The sequence below is a fragment of the Heliangelus exortis genome, chromosome 3 (genome assembly GCF_036169615.1).
Source record: "Heliangelus exortis chromosome 3, bHelExo1.hap1, whole genome shotgun sequence".
NCBI lineage: Eukaryota > Metazoa > Chordata > Aves > Apodiformes > Trochilidae > Heliangelus > Heliangelus exortis.
Window position 1 is genome coordinate 86,833,760 of NC_092424.1, and position 19,143 is coordinate 86,852,902.

Sequence of the window (19,143 nt, forward strand, 5' to 3'; positions counted from 1 at the left end):
CTTTTCTGAAATGTATTTCCATACAAGTTCGTAATTAAGCAAGTATAGTCAATAATGTGGGACTGCATGGCTAAGAAATGAGATAGCCTCTTACTGGCTATTACAATTTAGAGTGAAAAAGTATTTTCACAATTTATTATCATAGAGAAGGCATGGTAGTAGTTCTGGTGGCCCCCTCTCCTTATTTGCCAATAATTGAGAACTCATCATTTCATGGTTGCTAAGTCCAAGATGGCCTCTGACTACCACATCTACCACCAGTCCTTCTCTGTTTGTAAACAACAGGTATAGCAAGGTACCTCCCCTGGTAGACTCATTTACCAGCTGTGTCAGGAACTTATCTGTCACACACTCCAGGAACCTCCTAGACTGCTTCCTCTCTGCTGTGTTGTATTTCCAGCAGGTGTCTGCTAAATTTGCTAAAAAGTCTCCCACTAGAACAAGGGCTACTGATTGTGACTCTTCTGCCAGGTGCTTGGAGAATGCTTCATCTGCCTCTTCATCCTGGTTGGGTGGTCTGTAACAGACTCCCAAGAGGATACCTGTCTGGTTGGCCTTTCCCCTCATCTTATCAACACAGTGGTTGAAGTCCATAGAATCAAAACATTCCCTAATATACAGAGCCAGCCCACTGCCACTCCTTCCTTGCCCATAGATCTTATAGCCCTCCATTGAAGCACACCATCCATAATAATTGTCCCACTATGTTTCTGTGATGGCAGCATAGCTACCCTGATGCACAATGGCTTCTAGCTTGTCCCCTTTGTTGCCCATGCTGCATGCATTCATATTGGTGCACTTGATTGATTTCACCTGCAACTTTGACATGCCACTCCTAGGCTCATCTCTAGTGGGCCTGAACCTAGTTAAAGCCCTCTCTGTGCATCCTGCCAACTTATGAGCTAGAGTCTGTTTCCCTCTTTGGACAGCTGTACTCTGTCTCTCGCCAGCAGGCCCAGTGCCATGTAAACCTCCCAAACCCCCAAAATTCTGTCGATGGCAGCAGCCTCTACTCCATGTTTTTTCCTCTTCCTTTCAGTATTCTTCCCTGGAACTGAAGGGATCAGGAACGCTACCTGTGCTCCTGAACCTTCAGCCAATTGTCCTAGTGTCCTAAAGGTCCTCTTGATGTCTATTAGACTTCTTTCTGCAACCTCCTCACTGCCATCCTGCATGACCAATATCAGGTAAGAATCAGAGAGCAGAACTGGACCAGGAAGTTTCCTGGTAACATCTCTAACCTGAGGCAAGGGAAGCAGCAGGCTTTCTTGTGGGAAGCATAGTGAGCCTTCTGTTCCCCTCAGAAAGAAATAACCCACAATAATTACCCTCCATTTTTTCTTAATACAGGCAGTTGTAATGTGTGGGGCTGACTGATTCATCTTAGGCAACATTCTGGATGGACTATCACCTACATCCTGATCTGCCTGGCCCTTAAGTTCCAGAGCCCCTTATCTATTGTGTAGGAGCAACTGAGAAGGTGGGAGAAACCGGAAAGGTATTCTCCTCTCTCCCTAAGCAGGGATCTGTTTCCATTTCCCCCAGTCTCTTTGGTCACTTCCTTCTTTCAGGTGACAAGCAGGTAGAGGATCCTCTGCTTCTTGTGAAGCCTCCATCTGCTGGCTTTGCCTCAGGGATAGTTGCATCTGGCTCCACCAATCTATCTCCTGCTAACACTCCCCATTAGTCCTTAACCTTTACACCTCCTCTTTCAGCTCTGCCACTATGCTAAGCCTATCATTCCCTTGGTCACACCAGACATAGGTGTTATCTCAGCCAACCTCCAATACAAGTGACAGGTTCAAGCACTCCTTGCAGCCAGAGACCTGGACAGCTGTGTTTGCATGGCAGCTCCACAGGTTCACCACATTGCTTCAGGCAATGGCTTTCAGACAAGTGAAAACCATGGCTAGACCCTCCTCTGGTAGGCAATGACCACCAGTTGAGTTCGTCTTTTTTTTTTTTTCCTACCCCTCTGAAGCTTTTGCCTCTTTCGCCAGCACTATTGTCCTCTCCAGAGCCCTTCACCTCAGTATCTTTGATGAAATGGTGGGCACACGGGGCTTTAGACTGCTACCACCACTCCTGTCCCCTCCCATGCTCAGTAAGAACCGCTGGCCGTCAGGAGCTCCCCTTAATGCATCTCATTATATCAGAACTGCATGGGGAAAAACAAGCTTCTGCAAATACTTTGGGGTTTAATTTCTCATGGTCATGACATACATACTCCTTTTGGCTTGTAAGTTTTCACTGTAGATTCCCAATTTATGATTTTTAGTTAATTAGATTAACAAAGCAAACATCTCCCTGAAGTCGCCTCACAACACAGAGTTGCTACTCACCAAAAATCTAAATCATTAGTTCAGCAGAGAAAAGCAACGAGTCATTTAAAAGTATGTATTTCAGGGAAATTTTAACCCTACTATTACAACAAAGAGGTTACAAAACAAGAAAATTGAAAAGAGGAAATTCAGATGGGGTAATGAGGCAGAAAGCAATTCAACAATTCGCCCATGATTTCATGGGAAATCTCTAGCAGAGGCAGGAGCAGACTAAAAATTTTGCTTATCCCATTACCTACCTCCTAAAACTATCCATCTTGTTTGTTTTGTACTTCTGCCTCTGGTAGAGTGTGGTGAGTAAGGGAACTGAGCAGACTTTCCCTTGTGGAGGTCAAAAAATATTTTACACCTTGCCCAGTATTACTAATATGATTCACAGTTGGGCAGAAAGATTGCTTGCTAAAATTCCCTAAACATCATCATTCCTGAATCATAAATCAAGACAGTTGCTGCTGCTAAAAATGCAAGAGATCCATTAGTGGCAAACTCAAATAAAGTTGCTTATATTCATAAACCAAAATACTAGCACTGCCTCAAACATGCCCCAAAAGCAAATGCACCAGGACAGTATTACAATGGGAAAAGCCAGATTTTGATAAATGTAAGCCATCTGGTGATATAAACAAATGTGATTACCATCCTACTGTGACATTATAAACAAAAGAAAAATTCTGATTTGGGGAGTGTAAATTAACATAATAAGGAGATAACAAAACATACATGCATTTGCTAAAGCTAAGAGAAGCTCTTTGAGAAGCATATTTGTCATGCAGCTGTGGTCATTTCAAATGTGTCGTGTTCAGAATTAAACCTCTTCCCTCAAAATACTGAATGTTAAATGTGATTTTGTCCTGAAAAATATATATATACATGCACATATATGCATAGAATCATTGAAGTGTAGTGATTGGAAGGGACCTCTTGAGATCATCTAGTCTAACCCCCCCATTAAAGCAGGTTCATCTGGAGGAGGTACTTACATACACAATATTTTCTCTTTTATGTTAGCAAGATACAAGTAATATAATAGATTTTCCATCTATTTGGAAGGGTATTTCTTGTGTGCTTTCCTGTCACATTTATCAGAAGTCAAGCTTATGTTTTAACTATAGCCTGGTACCAGACCTAATCTGTGCATGTGTGTGTGGTATGCAAAGTCAAAGGCATTACCAAGCCACAGAGCTATCAGTAAAGAGGTGCGAGAGCAAGTCAAAGCTTGGGAGAGGTCTCACTGAGACCAGGCAAAGAGGTTTGTCCTGGGGTCTGGCTGATGCTGTGTCTTTCAATGCATTGTACAAATATCTTGGATCAACGAAAGCTTGAAACCACATAAAAACCCGCAAACAGTTCTTCCCAAAGCTAAGGTATATCTGGCAGAGCTTACTAATCAGGCATCCACCCACATTAAGGCATCTGTGATGCTCCAACCCATGTTGCCCATGGAGACATTATAGGCACACTGGAGTGGTATATTATATCTGAGTTAAAAAGCCTCACTGGTCCTGCTAGCTCTGCTCAGGACCAGTTCCTGTACTTGTGTCACTATGGCACAATGAGTTCATAACACACATACAGATAAATGTGAGTTAGCTGTACAGAAAACTACTAAAATTTAGAAGCAAACAACAAATACTGAGGTAAATTTGCTAAAATTGGCAAAGAAAAAGAAGGTCTCTCTTGCACTGATGATATGGTTTAGTAATATCTTCCCACACAGAGCACATACACAAATTCACCACATTATACCCTTGTTATGATAGCCCTGAACTCATCCCACCTAACCACACTCAACAAAGTCAGTAGTCTATAAGCACAGTCTTCTGACATTACTGGCAAAGAGACAGGCACTTTCAAGAGGTAATCAACCCACCTGGGATCTGAGGAAGCTCTGTAAAGCACACAGACAAGGCAAGAGACACCTACCACCTCACAATGTTTATGATCTACCTAGGAAGCTACTAAATATGGGACAAGATAATCAAAGGGTGAAGTAAGTTTGCCAACAGCACGCAATAGCTCACAAACGAAGCTAAATCTGCAGTTCCTCTCTTGAATCCTAATTCAATGCCACAGGTAAAATTATCTTAAACAAGGACAACATTTTAATGTCTTGTGGAATACTGTTGTAATCAGAGACATCACAAAACCCAAACGTTTAATTTTAATATTTAGTTCTCATATTCTGTTTTATGTGGCTACTACTGCCCCTGAAGAAACCTTCTACCTTCAGTAGGATGCTAGTCTTTGGAAGCTGTTGTGCATTTTTATCTTTCTGTTAACAAACAAGGTAGTCTATCATTGCTTTCAGTAATATATTTGTGAAAACAATTCCAGTATTTTATTTTTTATCACTGACAATAGGCTTACGAGAATAATACTGAAGATTTGTTTTGCATGGATCTGGGTAAAGCATAAGTATTGGAATATGTATATAATTATTATTGAAATAACAATTATGGAACTAAGTATTTCTGGAAACCAATACTATATTAATGGAACTAAAGATATTAAAATGTAAAACTCTCATATGAAAATGGTCCTATTTTTATAAAAATAAGTTTACAAAGTCCCATCTTGCATCTCTTAGTTTTTACTGACAAATTTGATGGGATTTACCTTATTTATCTTACTTCTCTAAGAGTTTCTGATCAGCTTTATGTAACTCATTATCAGTCATGGACTGCAATTTATTTGATTACCTACCTGTCCCCTTTATTCCTGTGGGACAGACCTATTGTTCATTCATCTTGTGTAAGTTTTCCACTGTGATTCCTGTGTGACTTAGCTGCTTAGCAAATCTAGAAGCTTTTTTATTTTCTCTGATTTGTTTCCTGCTTTCTGAAGTTATCTTCTACCAAAGGATACTCTGAGTACTAAAGTGAAATCTAACTTTAGACATTTGAGATATAACAAAGGATCAATGACTGAAACCAAAATATCTTCAGATCTTTGTGTTTCATTCACACACAATGGAAGGAAACAATGAGAGTTTTAAAATTTATAACAGTGAAGAGAAATAAACCACAAAGAACGATACTCAACATTTATTCAGGAACTAACTTTTTTTGAGAGACTAACTTTCACATAACAGTTCTGAGTCTGCCTTTCTTAGTGTTCCTTGTATTTATCTTCTAAGATGACTGTCTGATGACCCTGCCTGAACCATTTGAAAGAAATCACTATGAATGATATCAACTATGAAGAGAATCTTGTATAATGTTCAGATAATGCAGAACTATAATCAAAATTTTCAGTCAGTCAAGTGAACAGCTCTGTTTTCAAAGTATCTTATTAACAGTGACCAGGGTAATAGAATAAAAGGTTTTATTCTTCCTTTTGCTTCCAGCTATAAATTAAGTTTGTGTAAGTCTACAGACCCCTGAGTGCTACAAACAGGTGCAGCTTCATCCACTTCACAAATATGTAATGCAGACTTACAGAGCTTATACTAATGGTAAAGCAATGCTAATATAAGAAAAACATTAACATCTTAGCCTGTCATGTTTCTCAATGACTTATACAGAAAAATAAACCACAGAGACAAAAGTAGCTTTTCTGAATTAATTTAGAGCTATAAAAGAAACAGCATAAAAATAATGAAATTAGCTTATACTTGAATTATCATCTCTGTGTAGTACTTTTCAGTTTTGCTTGGTGTTTATAAAATGTAAATCTGTATCTAATTCTATAAATTTTTCACTATCTACATTTAGATCTGAGATGCTTTATTAAATGTCAGTCCAGAAACAGATAAATTAAATCTGTTCTTTGTGTATAACCTTCTGCACAAGTATGGAATTAAAAGGTGCTTTAGGTTATGGTTTCCATAAGCATACTGATTCTAATCTGGAATTAAGCAAGCAAAGGAGTAAATATACCAAATGGCAAACAAAGCTCTTTGTGCATTTGACTTGTAAATACATCTGTAAAATATTGTATTAACAGCAGGTGGCAACCTTTGAAAATTGGACTGCACCAGCATGGTTTTATTTTATATATACAAATGCAGAGAGCAAGAATGGTTTATAAGCAGAAGCTGATTGATCTGAATGCCTGCTTACTGAGAAGATTTACATTAACCTTCTCTTAGTGCTGTGAGGAATTCAATAGACTTAGTACTATAGAGGAAGTCTGCATTACCCATGGAAATTTTGATTTGTTTAGTAATCCAAAACAAATACTGTTTTGTACTGCTTTTCAAGTAATTAATGCTTTATTAAAGAGATCATTTGAGATGCAATTAGATTTGGTTAATTTTTCAGTATACTATCATAACTTTTTAACTACAAATACTTTTTTTGTTATTCTTCAAATGCAATAAGATTCATTGTTCTACTGTACTGTAAATACCAAGAAAAGTGTTGTTTGATATTTATCAAGGGATAAACAAGCTGCCTATGAAAACTGGGGCTTGATAGCAGAATTCACATTTAATATATTTCCCATTTCCTGGCCCAAAGCATCCCTGCCATTTAAGGCCCTTGACTTGGAGAGAATACAGGCATCAAAATGTCCAGAAGCCTAAGAAGATTGCTACGTTGATTTTTGCTGCTTCCTGGCTTGCAGTTCAGAACACTTAATTTCCCAAGTGAATGGCTAAGGAATCCTAAACCACTTACACCTTACTTTGTTATCTTATACCTAGCCAACAATGACTTCTTTTACCTTAGGACAATATGTTTTTACAGATAAATATTATCAGATTCACCACTTGTCCTTTATTCATCACTTTAGAAGAAACTCAGCAGTAAACTTTTATTAGCTTTCTGTGGGAAACCCTTAAATTCATTGGGAGTGTAAAGTAAAAAGTGCTAGAAAGAAATATATTTAGGCATTTCATTAAAACTGAAAAAATGCACCTTTTCTTTAAAGATTCCTTTCCTTTTTATGAAATATTGTTCATGTATTTATTCATTCTATATAGTGTAATAAGGTTCACTTCTTCCTGAAAATTACCCCAAATGTATTTAAAAAGATGTCTCTTGTATACCAGCTAAAAAGAATTCCATGATTTGCAAAACCAGCCATAATATTCTGAGAAACGGTGCATTCAGAAAGAATTTCTGTAGCAAATCATCAGTGCTCCATATAACGTAGGTACACCTAGGCCATGAGATATTTTGCTCATAACTTTTGATTTATTTAAAACACAATGCATTGCTCATACATCTTATAGGGCTAGTTTACACATAGCTACATAAACTCTACTGAGAAAATAGTGACTTGTCTAAAGCAAGGCCAGATATGACTCTAAGGCTATCACTCTATGGACATTTATTTTGTCTCTCCTAAAGATGACCATTAACATAAGCCCTACTCTAGTGTAGGTAATAATAATGATTATATTTGCATCTCACCAGGACATCTCTGTTCACTGCACCTTCTGACTTCCTCTCCGGTTCCTTCACACTGTTGCCCAGTCACGGCAGCACCTTGACAGATTCTTATCCTTCTCTCCCAGCCACCATCACAGGATTTGGAACAGCCACTCCAGTGGCCCCACTGGTTCCACTGGCCATTTGCTGTTTGGAAAAATACAGTGCAGTGGTGACATAATGACAATCACTAAGGCATATATTTGGGTTACTATTTAATTGGGCATGAGAAGAGAGCCCCCCCTGATATTACTGACAGTGACAGAAGTGGTAGATACAGGTGCACGGAAGATAAAGTCTCAACTTGGCTCCTAAATAAGGGATTATTGTCTATATGACTTCCATATTGAAATAAAATATAAAGATTTAGCTCCCATTAGCTTCCACTTAGACTTCAAAACAGACATTGAGACATTGTCCTTTTTGTATTTTTTTCTATACACTAGTATAGTGTTGTATGATACACATTTACAATGTACATAACTACCCTTAAAAAAATAGATAAAAACATCATTGTATGTGATATTTCAGGAACTTCATTTTTACACACTCTGACAATGCAAAAGAAGCTTAAAAGTAGGTATAAATGTAATTCACCCACCATGGAAGGCTACTTTTATACTATCAGAGGATCATGCAATAAAGGAAGTCATGTTCGCTTTCTAGGCTAGCAAAACACTTGATCAAGCCTTTTAGCCCTCAAACATATCTTTCTAAAACTGCTGAATGTCCTTTATATGGTTATAAAGCCAACGCAGCCTGCCATGCAGTCTTGCCAGGTGTATTTTTAGCTTTTTATCTCCAGACGACAGCTCACCAAACAAAAACTTGCAAGGCCCCTTGCTCTGGGGGCGGCTGACCTGTCCGTCCATGTGTAGTCCGCAATTGCCTCAGAGCCTGCCAGTGTCCCCGCCATTTCCCAGCTCTGAGGAACCCCATCAAGACCGAGCCTCTCCTGAGCAGGAGAGGCAGAGCTCCCGCTCCCAGCGCCCTTCCGTACTCACCGGTGCACTCGGGGTTATAACATTCCCGGCTCTCGGCCCATGGCCCTCTGCACTCGGAGCCGCCGTGGGCCGCTGCCGTGCACTGCCGGCTCCGCTGCTGGGTGCCATTGGAGCAGGTCACCGAGCACTGGCTCCACGAGCTCCACTCCTGCCACTGTCCGTCGACTGCCACGGCAGGCACAAAAGAGAGGGACACATCAGAATTACCACTGGAGCCGGGCAGAGCCTCCAGGCTTCCTTCTAGGCTACGGGGGCTTAACTTAGGCTGGAATGCAGGCCCTGGGACTGTACCCTGAAGACACCTGACTTCTATCAGCAATCAAACACAGAAACCTCCATTATGAGCTACTACAAAATAATTAAAAAGTGCTTTCCTCTTCCTTTTTCAAATAAACGTTGTTTCATCTCCCCTAACTGTACACTGATCTAACAAAGGATAAATTATGGTTGTGCTTACATACCATTCAGTTCGAAAAGTCAAAAAGACAAGTCTTGCCTTTTTAGGCAAAAGTATAGGCCAATTTTGTATCATTAGACTCTGGGACCTTCAAAGTGATTTATTACAGCTGCATCAATCACACAGATGGGTCAGTTTATGAGATCATTGGTCCTGAAATTAGGTCTCTTTAGTTGAATAGGAAAAGGAAAACAGGAGTTGTTACCGCTTCACCTCACATACAGTGTCTGTTCTCTGTACTTATAATGCTGAGTAAACTTTAATCATTCATCTTCCCAGTAAGTTAAAAGATCCCAGTTCTTCAACATTCTTTTAAGATAAAATGTAGGAGGGCAGAAATGGCCTTTCTCCTCAGATCTGCTTCTGTGTTTGCATGTTGCTCAGTATTTTTTCTGAATCTGTCAACTTGACTTTTTAAACAGACTAGTTCTGTATTTATTGTTTTGTGTTAGCCTGTACATTTGAGCTTAGATTAATATCCCCATAAGTAAAGGTTTAGGACTGTTATTTTTAATTTCATATGCCAGAGAGCCTCTTGAGGCAAATGAAAATATTAAAAAACAAACAAACAAACAAATAAAAACCAATTCAGTTTCCATACAAGTGAAAAATTATATGGTCTATAATAGATAATAGGACTAGGCGGTATTTTTGAAAATGAGCAAGCTTTATGAAGTGTGTTATTATTGATTGAGGTAATACAGAATCCTGCATTCCCACAGGCTTCAGCAATCATCAGTTCCTCTGTGTACCTGCAGTTACCCAGTATAAACTCAAAATGTAGGTTGCAATACAATTTTTATTAATAATCTTCCTTTAAAACCTGGTTTTATAACTACTACTGCCAAAAAAGCACCACTGCTGAAAACTAGTAACTTGACTTGGCACCCTTGACTGCCTGATTTCAGGATTCTTCTAAAGGAGGGTTGGCATAGCAGCTTTCTAAGTTGGTGGTGTTAATAATTAAAACAGGAAGCAGAATCCTTAAGTTCATGATTTAACATACTGTATCTGTATGGGTGCACCACCATCAGTGAAACACAGATGCGAATTATTTTACTGCTGCCTGACAGTAACTGCAGAACACTTCTCACAGTTCAAAGATATTATCCATATCTCTCATGCCCAGGATGTCATCAGCCAGTGAATTAAAGGAAGAAAGTTTTAGAGGTTTTCCCCTAGAGTTCTATATTAAATATTCTATGTAATGCCTGGTTCTGAATCACTTCTCAATGCAGATGCCTCTCAAGCTATGAAGCTGCACCCTGATAATTTATTCAGCAAAAAATGGAAATCTTTCCAAACATGGAAGCTAGTTGCACTCATTAATCATAAAGGCTTTATGTGAAGAGGAAAACATTATGGAAATTACATTTCAATGCATCCTCTTCAGTTTTATTCATTGCTATACAGTATTATTTAGGGCAGGAAAGATCGAATCAATTATTGTACTGTCTTTGGAGAAAACTCATTCCATGGCTTCTCATCTATATTTCATATATCTCCCTTCTTTATCTTTAGGACCAAATAGCATGCTAGTTTTCTATTTCAGAAATAACATTAAAAGACTAAAGAATTCAGCATGAAGATTGCCTTATAAAATTGAACATTAAAATTACAGAAAATCTTAATGTTCAGCAACGATTTTAGCTGTTACTTTGAACTGTATATATCTATACTATATATCTTCCTCTGGTGAAAGCCATTCAGATACAGATGAGTGTTCAAAATCTAGAATTCTCAAACAACTGCTCATTTTGACAGATTAGGCATAATATCTCATGTATTTCTTTGCAATCCTGAAGTGAACTGAATGCATTAATTTCTGCTCTGCTATTTTTATTTGTCATTTCTCTTGTTGTCAACTCTACTTCAAACTCATATAGCATGTTAATTACTTTTGTGTAGGCACATGTAAAATTGCACAGCTGCCAACTTGGCCAGAAACTGGATTAAATCAAAATTTTTGCATTTGCATTCAAGACTAAAACTTTTCCATAAATTTTGTCCTGAAGTTGGAATATGTTTTGCTGACCAGAAATAAAACAAAGTTCGGGTTCAATAAAAATCTAAGAAATTTAGTTTTCAGTGAAGCGTGGAGTTCCATTTAAACCTTTCTTCTCTGTTTTCAGATCATCAAACAACCATTTGCTAATCAATTCTCCACCAACCCTTTTCAGGAGGAGGTCATGGCCTCTGGTCATGGAGAAGCTATTGCAGCAGTGTTGTGAACTGTGGATATTCAACATGTCCACTGAAAGGGCAACCTTCACATTGTTAGAGAGAACTCATGAAAGAAATTTCTTGGCTTGCCTCTATCTGACACCTTTTGATACGTATTACAGTGAGTTCAATTATTATATGTTTAATATTATATATAGTATTGAACTCACATATATATATACACATATATATATGTATGCACACACTCATATACACATGTGTATACATATACACACACATACATATATTTACATACATATATTTACACACATACTGAAAATTGTGGTCAAAATCATAACCCACAGACAAAAATTTAAAATCACTTTGGAAGGAACATATGATTTTCTGGAATTCATTTCAGTTTCAGTGGATGGAAGATTTAACACCAAGCCCACACATTACTTAATAGGTTAGGGATAGTGGATGTGGTTTAGCAACTAACTCAGAAAGGGATTAACTGGGATTCAAATAATGCCCCAGAATGTGTCAGTCTTTCTCTCTGCGCACATGTAAATAGTATCCATTTTGCATAAATTAATAATAACTTACTGTTTCTCAAATATGTTTGGTTTATGATGATAAAATCATTACAGTGAACCTAGCAAACATAATTCAAACAAAAAATCTTGGACACAGACTGTGTAGTCTTGGAGTGTCTCCCTTTAAGCCACACTGAGAAAGGTGCTTGCATTTTATTTCTCCAAGAACCATTGTGAATCACATTTTCCTACATGACATACCATGGTTTACAGAGAATCTTGAAGACATTGAGAACTGTCTGCTCATCTAGCATATCCAACACTCGCCTCCTTATTATATTTAATCACTGCAGTCAGAATTATGAACAACACTACCCCTTCTACTTACTTTGCACAGTATTATTTTCTGTGTACGCAGGGGAGTAAAAAACCCAATCACAAACAACCCACATCAAAGGCAGTGTAACAAAGCAACAAAGCAGATAGTTGTCATATACGCTCACCAGGGCAGAGTGCAATATTGCAAGGTTTATGTTGTGTTTCAGGTCCATCACATGATCTTCCCCCATACTGAGGAGGTATACATGACCTCGTCCTAGTTCTTTGGCCTCGACCACATGTGAAGGAACACAAACTCCAAGGCGACCATTCCTCCCAAACGCCATGTACTGCAACAAACCAAACAGATTTTAAACAGAAACAGACATACAAGTAACAGAAAGATTTAAAAATAAACAAGATCAGTATTTCAAAAGGGAACTATTTTGCCAACTTAAAAGAAAACGGTACATAGGCAACCTTTAGCATCAGCAAATACATACTCTATAAATTTAATTGATTTCTATTCAAAAAGTGTATTTTCTCTGAATTACATTTAACTCTGAACCATTTTCTCTAAACTTTAAAATAATCTCTGAATATTCTTTCATTCTTTTAAGAAAGATGGCTTCGCTTTTCAAAAGTTAGTTATATTGTTGGTTCATCACTTGAGATGTGTTTAATAGCCCAAGGTTCAAGAGACCAGTCTTTGTTAAAATCGGGCACACAGTTTATGTCTCAAGGCAACTCCAAAAACCTGAAGCGATAAAAATTAAGCTTTCACTTGAAAATATAGGAATAAATGCAATAACTTCTTACTGTGTCACCATCATAAATATTGGCTGTAATCTCACAATTGTTTCCCTTGTTTATATTCTGGTGGAAACATGGCAGCACACGTGCTTGATTATCTTCCTCAAAAATTCCAAGACCATGTAAGCAAAAGAAATTTGCACCATTTCCTTGCATGAACACATTCATCGTTTCAATATACACAGTAATACATGCATGGCTATCATAAAAAAAAGTTCACTCAGCATACTTCAAACACCTTCAAAGTACACAATAAACTGCAAACACATACCAATATTTTTTACAAGTATTTTATAAAATAAACATAAGGAATCATAGAAGATGCTTCTTTTTCCACCTCAAAATGTTTCCACTGTAGGAGAAACTAATGTAAAGTATCTGTATGAGCGTATTTACCATATGAATTCCCTTTTCAGAAACAATTAGAGTAAAATTTTCAGAAACTTGTAATATATTATAGTTAAGCATGTACCAGTAAGACAATTCTATATATGCATCAGTAAAATAGTTCTTTATAAATTGAAAAATATTGCAAAACAAACTTAAGTTACTTTTCTTCTGCTTAAATAAAAGCAGTTGCACCACTTTAAATTAGGATATGAGAGAACAGGAATGTAGTAATGAGAACTGTTGTAATGTTAGGCACTTAGAAAAATCCAGAGACTTAGTACCCAGACTGAGCATCACATTCAGGATCATATAACACTGTGTTTCTTCAACTCTGAAGAGGGACTGGAGGGTGAAATAGTGTTCATCATCTTAGTGTACCATTGGTAATGGTTCACCAAATTAAAGAAGAAACAGATTTTCTGGTTTGTCCTCCATTTTTTTTTTTTATCATTGTCAGAGAACTCATGTTCTAAAAGAACTTCCTTTGCTGTAAAGACATATATTACCTGTCCAGTTTCTACAAATAAAACCCTCTTCTTGTAGGGATCAAAATAATATTTCCTGAGGTGAAATTCCAACATCCGCTCTGTTGGAAGAAGATTCTGCTCTCTGACATATGATCACAATATCATCAGAAAGATCAAGAGATATTCTGCATGTACATAAGTTCTATTGCACTTCATTAAAAGTAAGGAAAACTGTCACTTCAGATGATATTTTGAGGTAAAAAGAACATTACCTAACTTCTGAGAAACTGTACCTGACAGAAAACATCAAGTTACATTCAGGGAAGATTTTAACCCACTGGATAATGGTTCAGTTGGTGAAAGGCTTTTTAGTTGCTTACACACGAGTAGTCAAAAAGCACAATAATTATTCAATACCCTACATGGTTAGCTGTATTGAAATTATTCTAAATATCACATCAATCTGCATTATATTATCAAAAAAACAGTCCTTGGGAACATTTCAAATTAATGCTAGAATGACAGCTTTTAGCCTAGTTATTTTAGAAATCTTGAATAAATGTGACATTTTGGCCAAAAGCAGGAAACCTAACTCTTCTAAAACTAGTTAAGTGATCCCTTACGTGAAATTTTTTCCTCAACAGGTACTATATACTTAGCTGCTCTGATCCAGTCATATGAGCTGAAGAAGTGTTTTTTCACTGGCAAAGTATTAGATTCTGAACAGAGACATATCTCTTAAGACTAGAAATTTATCATATAAGAAAAATTAATGAGAAAACAATTTGTCAGCTCAGATACCAAACAGCAGCCATTAGCAACAACAGTGTAATTTCATCTCCTGCCTACACAATGGTTGATTGGAATGCTCAGGTGCAAAACAAATTTCAAAAAGTACAAAACATAGAAAATAATAACTAAACCAAATTAGAAAAATCATTTTGTACAAAATAATAAATTAGAACGGTCTTGACAGGATATTTAAATTTAAGCCTATTGCTTAATTTGGAGTTTTGCTTTGATGCTGTTAAAATGTTGTAAGTTAGCTATCTTCCTTTAAAAATGATAAAATTATGTGCTGAGGGGCTCTTTAGATATACTGTCTTGATCCAAAAAGTTGTGTATCTCTTCTGGCAAGACTGACTGCATGGTAGCAGCAACATAGAATAACACTTTTGTGATTTTTAGTTTATGTGAGCATAAGTTAAAAGAAAATGTTTCACTTCAGAGGAACGTGAACTTACAGCAGCCTCTGTCTGTGGTTTAAAGCTGTGTCCAAAACACCTCCCATGACAAATCTTAGCTCATTAAGAAAAAAAATCACAGTGCTTTTTTGCATTTATGGCATTGTATATCTGAAAGTAGTAGATATCTAATACAGTCAAGGATGTTAAATGCCTAACACTGAGAAAACAACCAACATCAGCAAAAAAATCTCAAGTAGAATTATTCCGCTGAATGCATCAGAGAAGTGTCCAGTGTTATCCAGACCAGCTTTCAAAGAATATCCTAATTTAAAAATTCTTAAAATATTTTTCTGATATTTTGTTTACATTTTCTTTCTTTAATACCATTTTCTAAATGCAAAAAAACCCTAAAACATCTGAGAAATTATATCCAGATGAGCTATGCCAAATTATACCAGATGGAGAACTGGCCCACAGAGGAGTTGCTGAAACTGTAGAACAGTTTCAGATGCACGATTCATTATTTGGGACAAAAATATTCAGATTATTGCCAACTTATCTGTCAAAAACATTGCTAGCACAACGAGTGTGGATTACTGTAGAGCATCCTTTCCTTCTCTCTGCCACTCAGTGAACCTAATCATGTTGAAGTGAACACCCACAGTGTTCACAATATGCAACTGCTGTGAAGTGGGAGGAGGCATGAGACCATGCTGGCCTTCATCCTACAAGCATATTTTTGGATATTTTTGTTAATGTTTAAATGATTTTGATTTGTTCACCTTTATACTGAACAGATATTGGAATGCTATTATGGTCACTGATATTTTACTGTGAGTGGCATCATAGGTTAATATGATGGAATAACTGCATCTAAACAGATGCCATATTAAAGGAATTTTTAAAATTAAATTAGAGGCTTTGTATGCGCAAAGTTAAACTCTCTTAAGTGCTATAGTTTCCTTTAGTATAGTTTAAATTGTCCAGTAAAATATCTTTCCTTGTTTCATAGGGAAACTCAGAAAGTTTACATAAGTAAACTCAGAAGGCCTGAACTTCTAGAGCATAGATTACTAAGAAGAAAGCTACAGGAATTAATAGGGTAGGGCTAATTTATCTGTAAGGTTTTTTTTTAGAGTACCATGCAGGCACATCAAAATGTGCAATGTTCCAGCAATACCTCTAAATTTAATTGACACGAGACTTAAGAAAATAATTTAAAAAAAAGAAATTAGTAAAGAAGACTATCACACCAGCATATCACACCAGCCAAAATGCAGCTTTTGAGTGTATAAATGTTTGAAATGTTTGAGGGTGTTCTTGTTCCTGCCAATCCTGAAAATGCCAAGCTTCAACTAAATTTTGTGGTAAAAGTTGTTAAAGACAATGGAGAAGGAGAAATAAAAACTAATTTACATAATCTCCAGGAATGGAAATTCCATGTTATTTCTCCTTAAACTTTAGCTGTGTAAGATGTCCTTATTCACAAAGCAACAAAAATGGTTACCTGACCTATGGCTACCTGAACTGCTTTGTGCCTACTCTGCTGCACTTTTCTGGAAGGCTCCTGATACCAAGACAGAATGAATTATGTAAAGGACTCCCCCTGCTCCTGAAATACTATTGACCCAGAAAAAATGTAAAGAAAAAAAAATTAAATACTGGTTCCTTCATTATTTTATTTGAATTATCAGAAGTACTATTTTGAAATTTAAGGTTTTATTTCAATACTAATACATACATCTCTATCTATCCTGATGAAGCTGGTGAATCTCACTTTCACAATTTTCCAGGACAGTGAGATAAAAATGGATGTATTCCCTAGCATCCCAGTGAGTATCTCTAGAGAGCCTATGAAAGTAATAGATGAAAATACTCTTGAAGTCTTGCATTAATATTTACAAGTTTAGCGTGTTCCTGTGAAGCTTGTGGATACATTCCTGAAGCATTGGCTACTAGGCCAATATGCATAGTATTTGTCTTTTGAAGGGACAACTTTTTGAATAGGGTCCATTATTATGGCTCTAAAAACATGCCCTGACCACCCGGACCTCCTCCTTTTATTAATCAAGTAAGCAAATAATGAATATGCCCTAGCTGATGTGGTAGTCGTGGGTTACAAGGAAAGACCACCAGTAGCCTATTTGTGTGCTTATTGCTTCCAGTTTATACTCCATGATACAAAATCTTACTTTGTTAACAGAGTTCAGAAACTGTGGAATGAGTCATACAGGTACCTATGTATGCATATGTTTGGATTTCTTTCTCAAATATCTGCTTTAGTTATACCAGTGTACAAATTGTGCCTTTTATTATGCAGGGACCAGGGATAATCCTGAACTATCCAGCTCTGAGTCAGGATGCATAATATAATGACAGAGGATAACTAGGCTAATACTTAAAGGAATGTTTGAAAAATTAATGCAGCTGTGACTAGGAAAAAAACATTTCTAAGTTGCCATCTTGCACACTGTCACACAGTAATAACTCTATAGCCAGGCAGAGATTAACATAAATTATTAATTATTAAATATATTAATAGGTTATTGCAACTGTGTGAAACAGCGTGCAAGATTAAGCCAAGAAGACCATTTTTTTCTAAGGAAAGGTACATCAAGATACATAAAGGTTATCAGAACCAGCTGTGATGATCTGAAAAGGAAAATATCTTAGCAGTATCTCTACCAGCCAGTGACAACTGGTAGCCACTGCTCATACCAGGTATCTGGAAATGAAAGCTGTACACTAAAGTGGGAATTCATGTGTGAGGGAAGAACTCCTTTGTGACCCAAGAAAGATTGAGCAGTCTTTTTGTGTGTGTATTGTTAGAAATTTGCAAGACAAAGTGATTTTTGAGAATTAGCTTTTTTCCAGTTTCACTTTGACAGAAAATTAATTACCCTGGTTTTTGCTTTACATGATTTTGTTTATTTGCTTTCATTTCTTACTGGAGAGAAAGAGGATAAAATTCTGTAAAACAAGGTGATTTAAATGTCTTGCCTCCACTTAGGTAATAGAAAATGAGAAAAAAACCAGACAGAACTTCATCTCATTGTGAGTTCTGGACTGTATGTTTTCATGCTCGTATTTCATGCAGGTTCAAAGGAATTTTTATCTTTGATTGTTTGGAAGGTTTCTTATTTACTTTTATAGTTCTCTTTTTTTCACTTATTTTTAGACTTTTGAGTTGGGAGTTCTTTTGGAATTTATCCTATCTCCAGCAGAATATAAGCTAGCCTAACCTTTTCAGAAATAGTTGCCATTTTTGAATGGAAACACTTCAAGTCATCAAACTAAGCACTGAGTGGGGTTTTCTACCTTGAAATATTAGAAAATCCCATATGAAATGCTCACCCAAAGCACAGTTAAAAAGCATTAGGTGCTGCTAACAGTTCTTATTACAGTGATGGTTTATCAAGAGAAAACCTTTTGCTTTGCATTACAGAGGTTCCCTAAATGCATATTACACACAGTAATAATGTAAGAGTTTGATTCTTCATTTTATTACTCACTGAGAGCTTATCTCACTGAGATAAAGCCCAGGGGATTGTGTATGACATTTTAATTTACCTCAAGAGTGGAGTGGGCTTCCCCAGAAGCTGAAGATGGCTCACCAATTCTTGGGAACAAATGCTACATCTGAAGGAACTATTATATCTGAGGCATATTTTTTTTTATGTTTCAGACACAGCAAAGGAAAATGGACATAGTTATGGGGCATATGCCTTCCCTTTCACTTTCCATCCCAGATTAACCAGATGTAAAGGTAAAGTCTGAAGAAATGAGATGGGCCCTTCCAGCGACTAACTCAAACCAGCCTGTCTTTTCTCCTTAGTGTGTAACTACTGCTGAACTCCAACTATATCCAGATTTCTGCAGGAAAAGGTGAATGAAAACTGAGATGCAAGATACTGATGACCTTTACTTTGTCAGATGTAAAAGAGCTGATTTAGCCTGATCTTTCTTCCTTTGATGGGTAGCTGTTGCCCTTTCTTCCCAGAACAATGTAAAGGAAGCCCATGAAGAGATTACTGTGCAGAGAACATTGTCTGGCCCTTTGCCTAGAAGGCTGTATTCTGAATTGGGAA

At 37.0% G+C, this 19,143-nt stretch overlaps 1 protein-coding gene across 5 annotated transcripts in view; it reads right to left on the reverse strand.

Annotated features, from left to right (window-relative positions):
- Positions 1-19,143, reverse strand: part of ADGRB3 (adhesion G protein-coupled receptor B3) — a 434,645-nt gene that overhangs the window by 236,008 nt on the left and 179,494 nt on the right. For all 5 annotated transcript variants that reach the window (XM_071741618.1, XM_071741620.1, XM_071741621.1 and 2 more), the window contains 3 exons: positions 12,384-12,548; positions 8,722-8,886; positions 7,700-7,864 (listed from right to left, as the gene is read on the reverse strand). In XM_071741618.1, the coding sequence (XP_071597719.1) occupies positions 7,700-7,864; positions 8,722-8,886; positions 12,384-12,548 (495 nt within the window). The remainder of the gene's footprint in view (positions 1-7,699; positions 7,865-8,721; positions 8,887-12,383; positions 12,549-19,143) is intronic.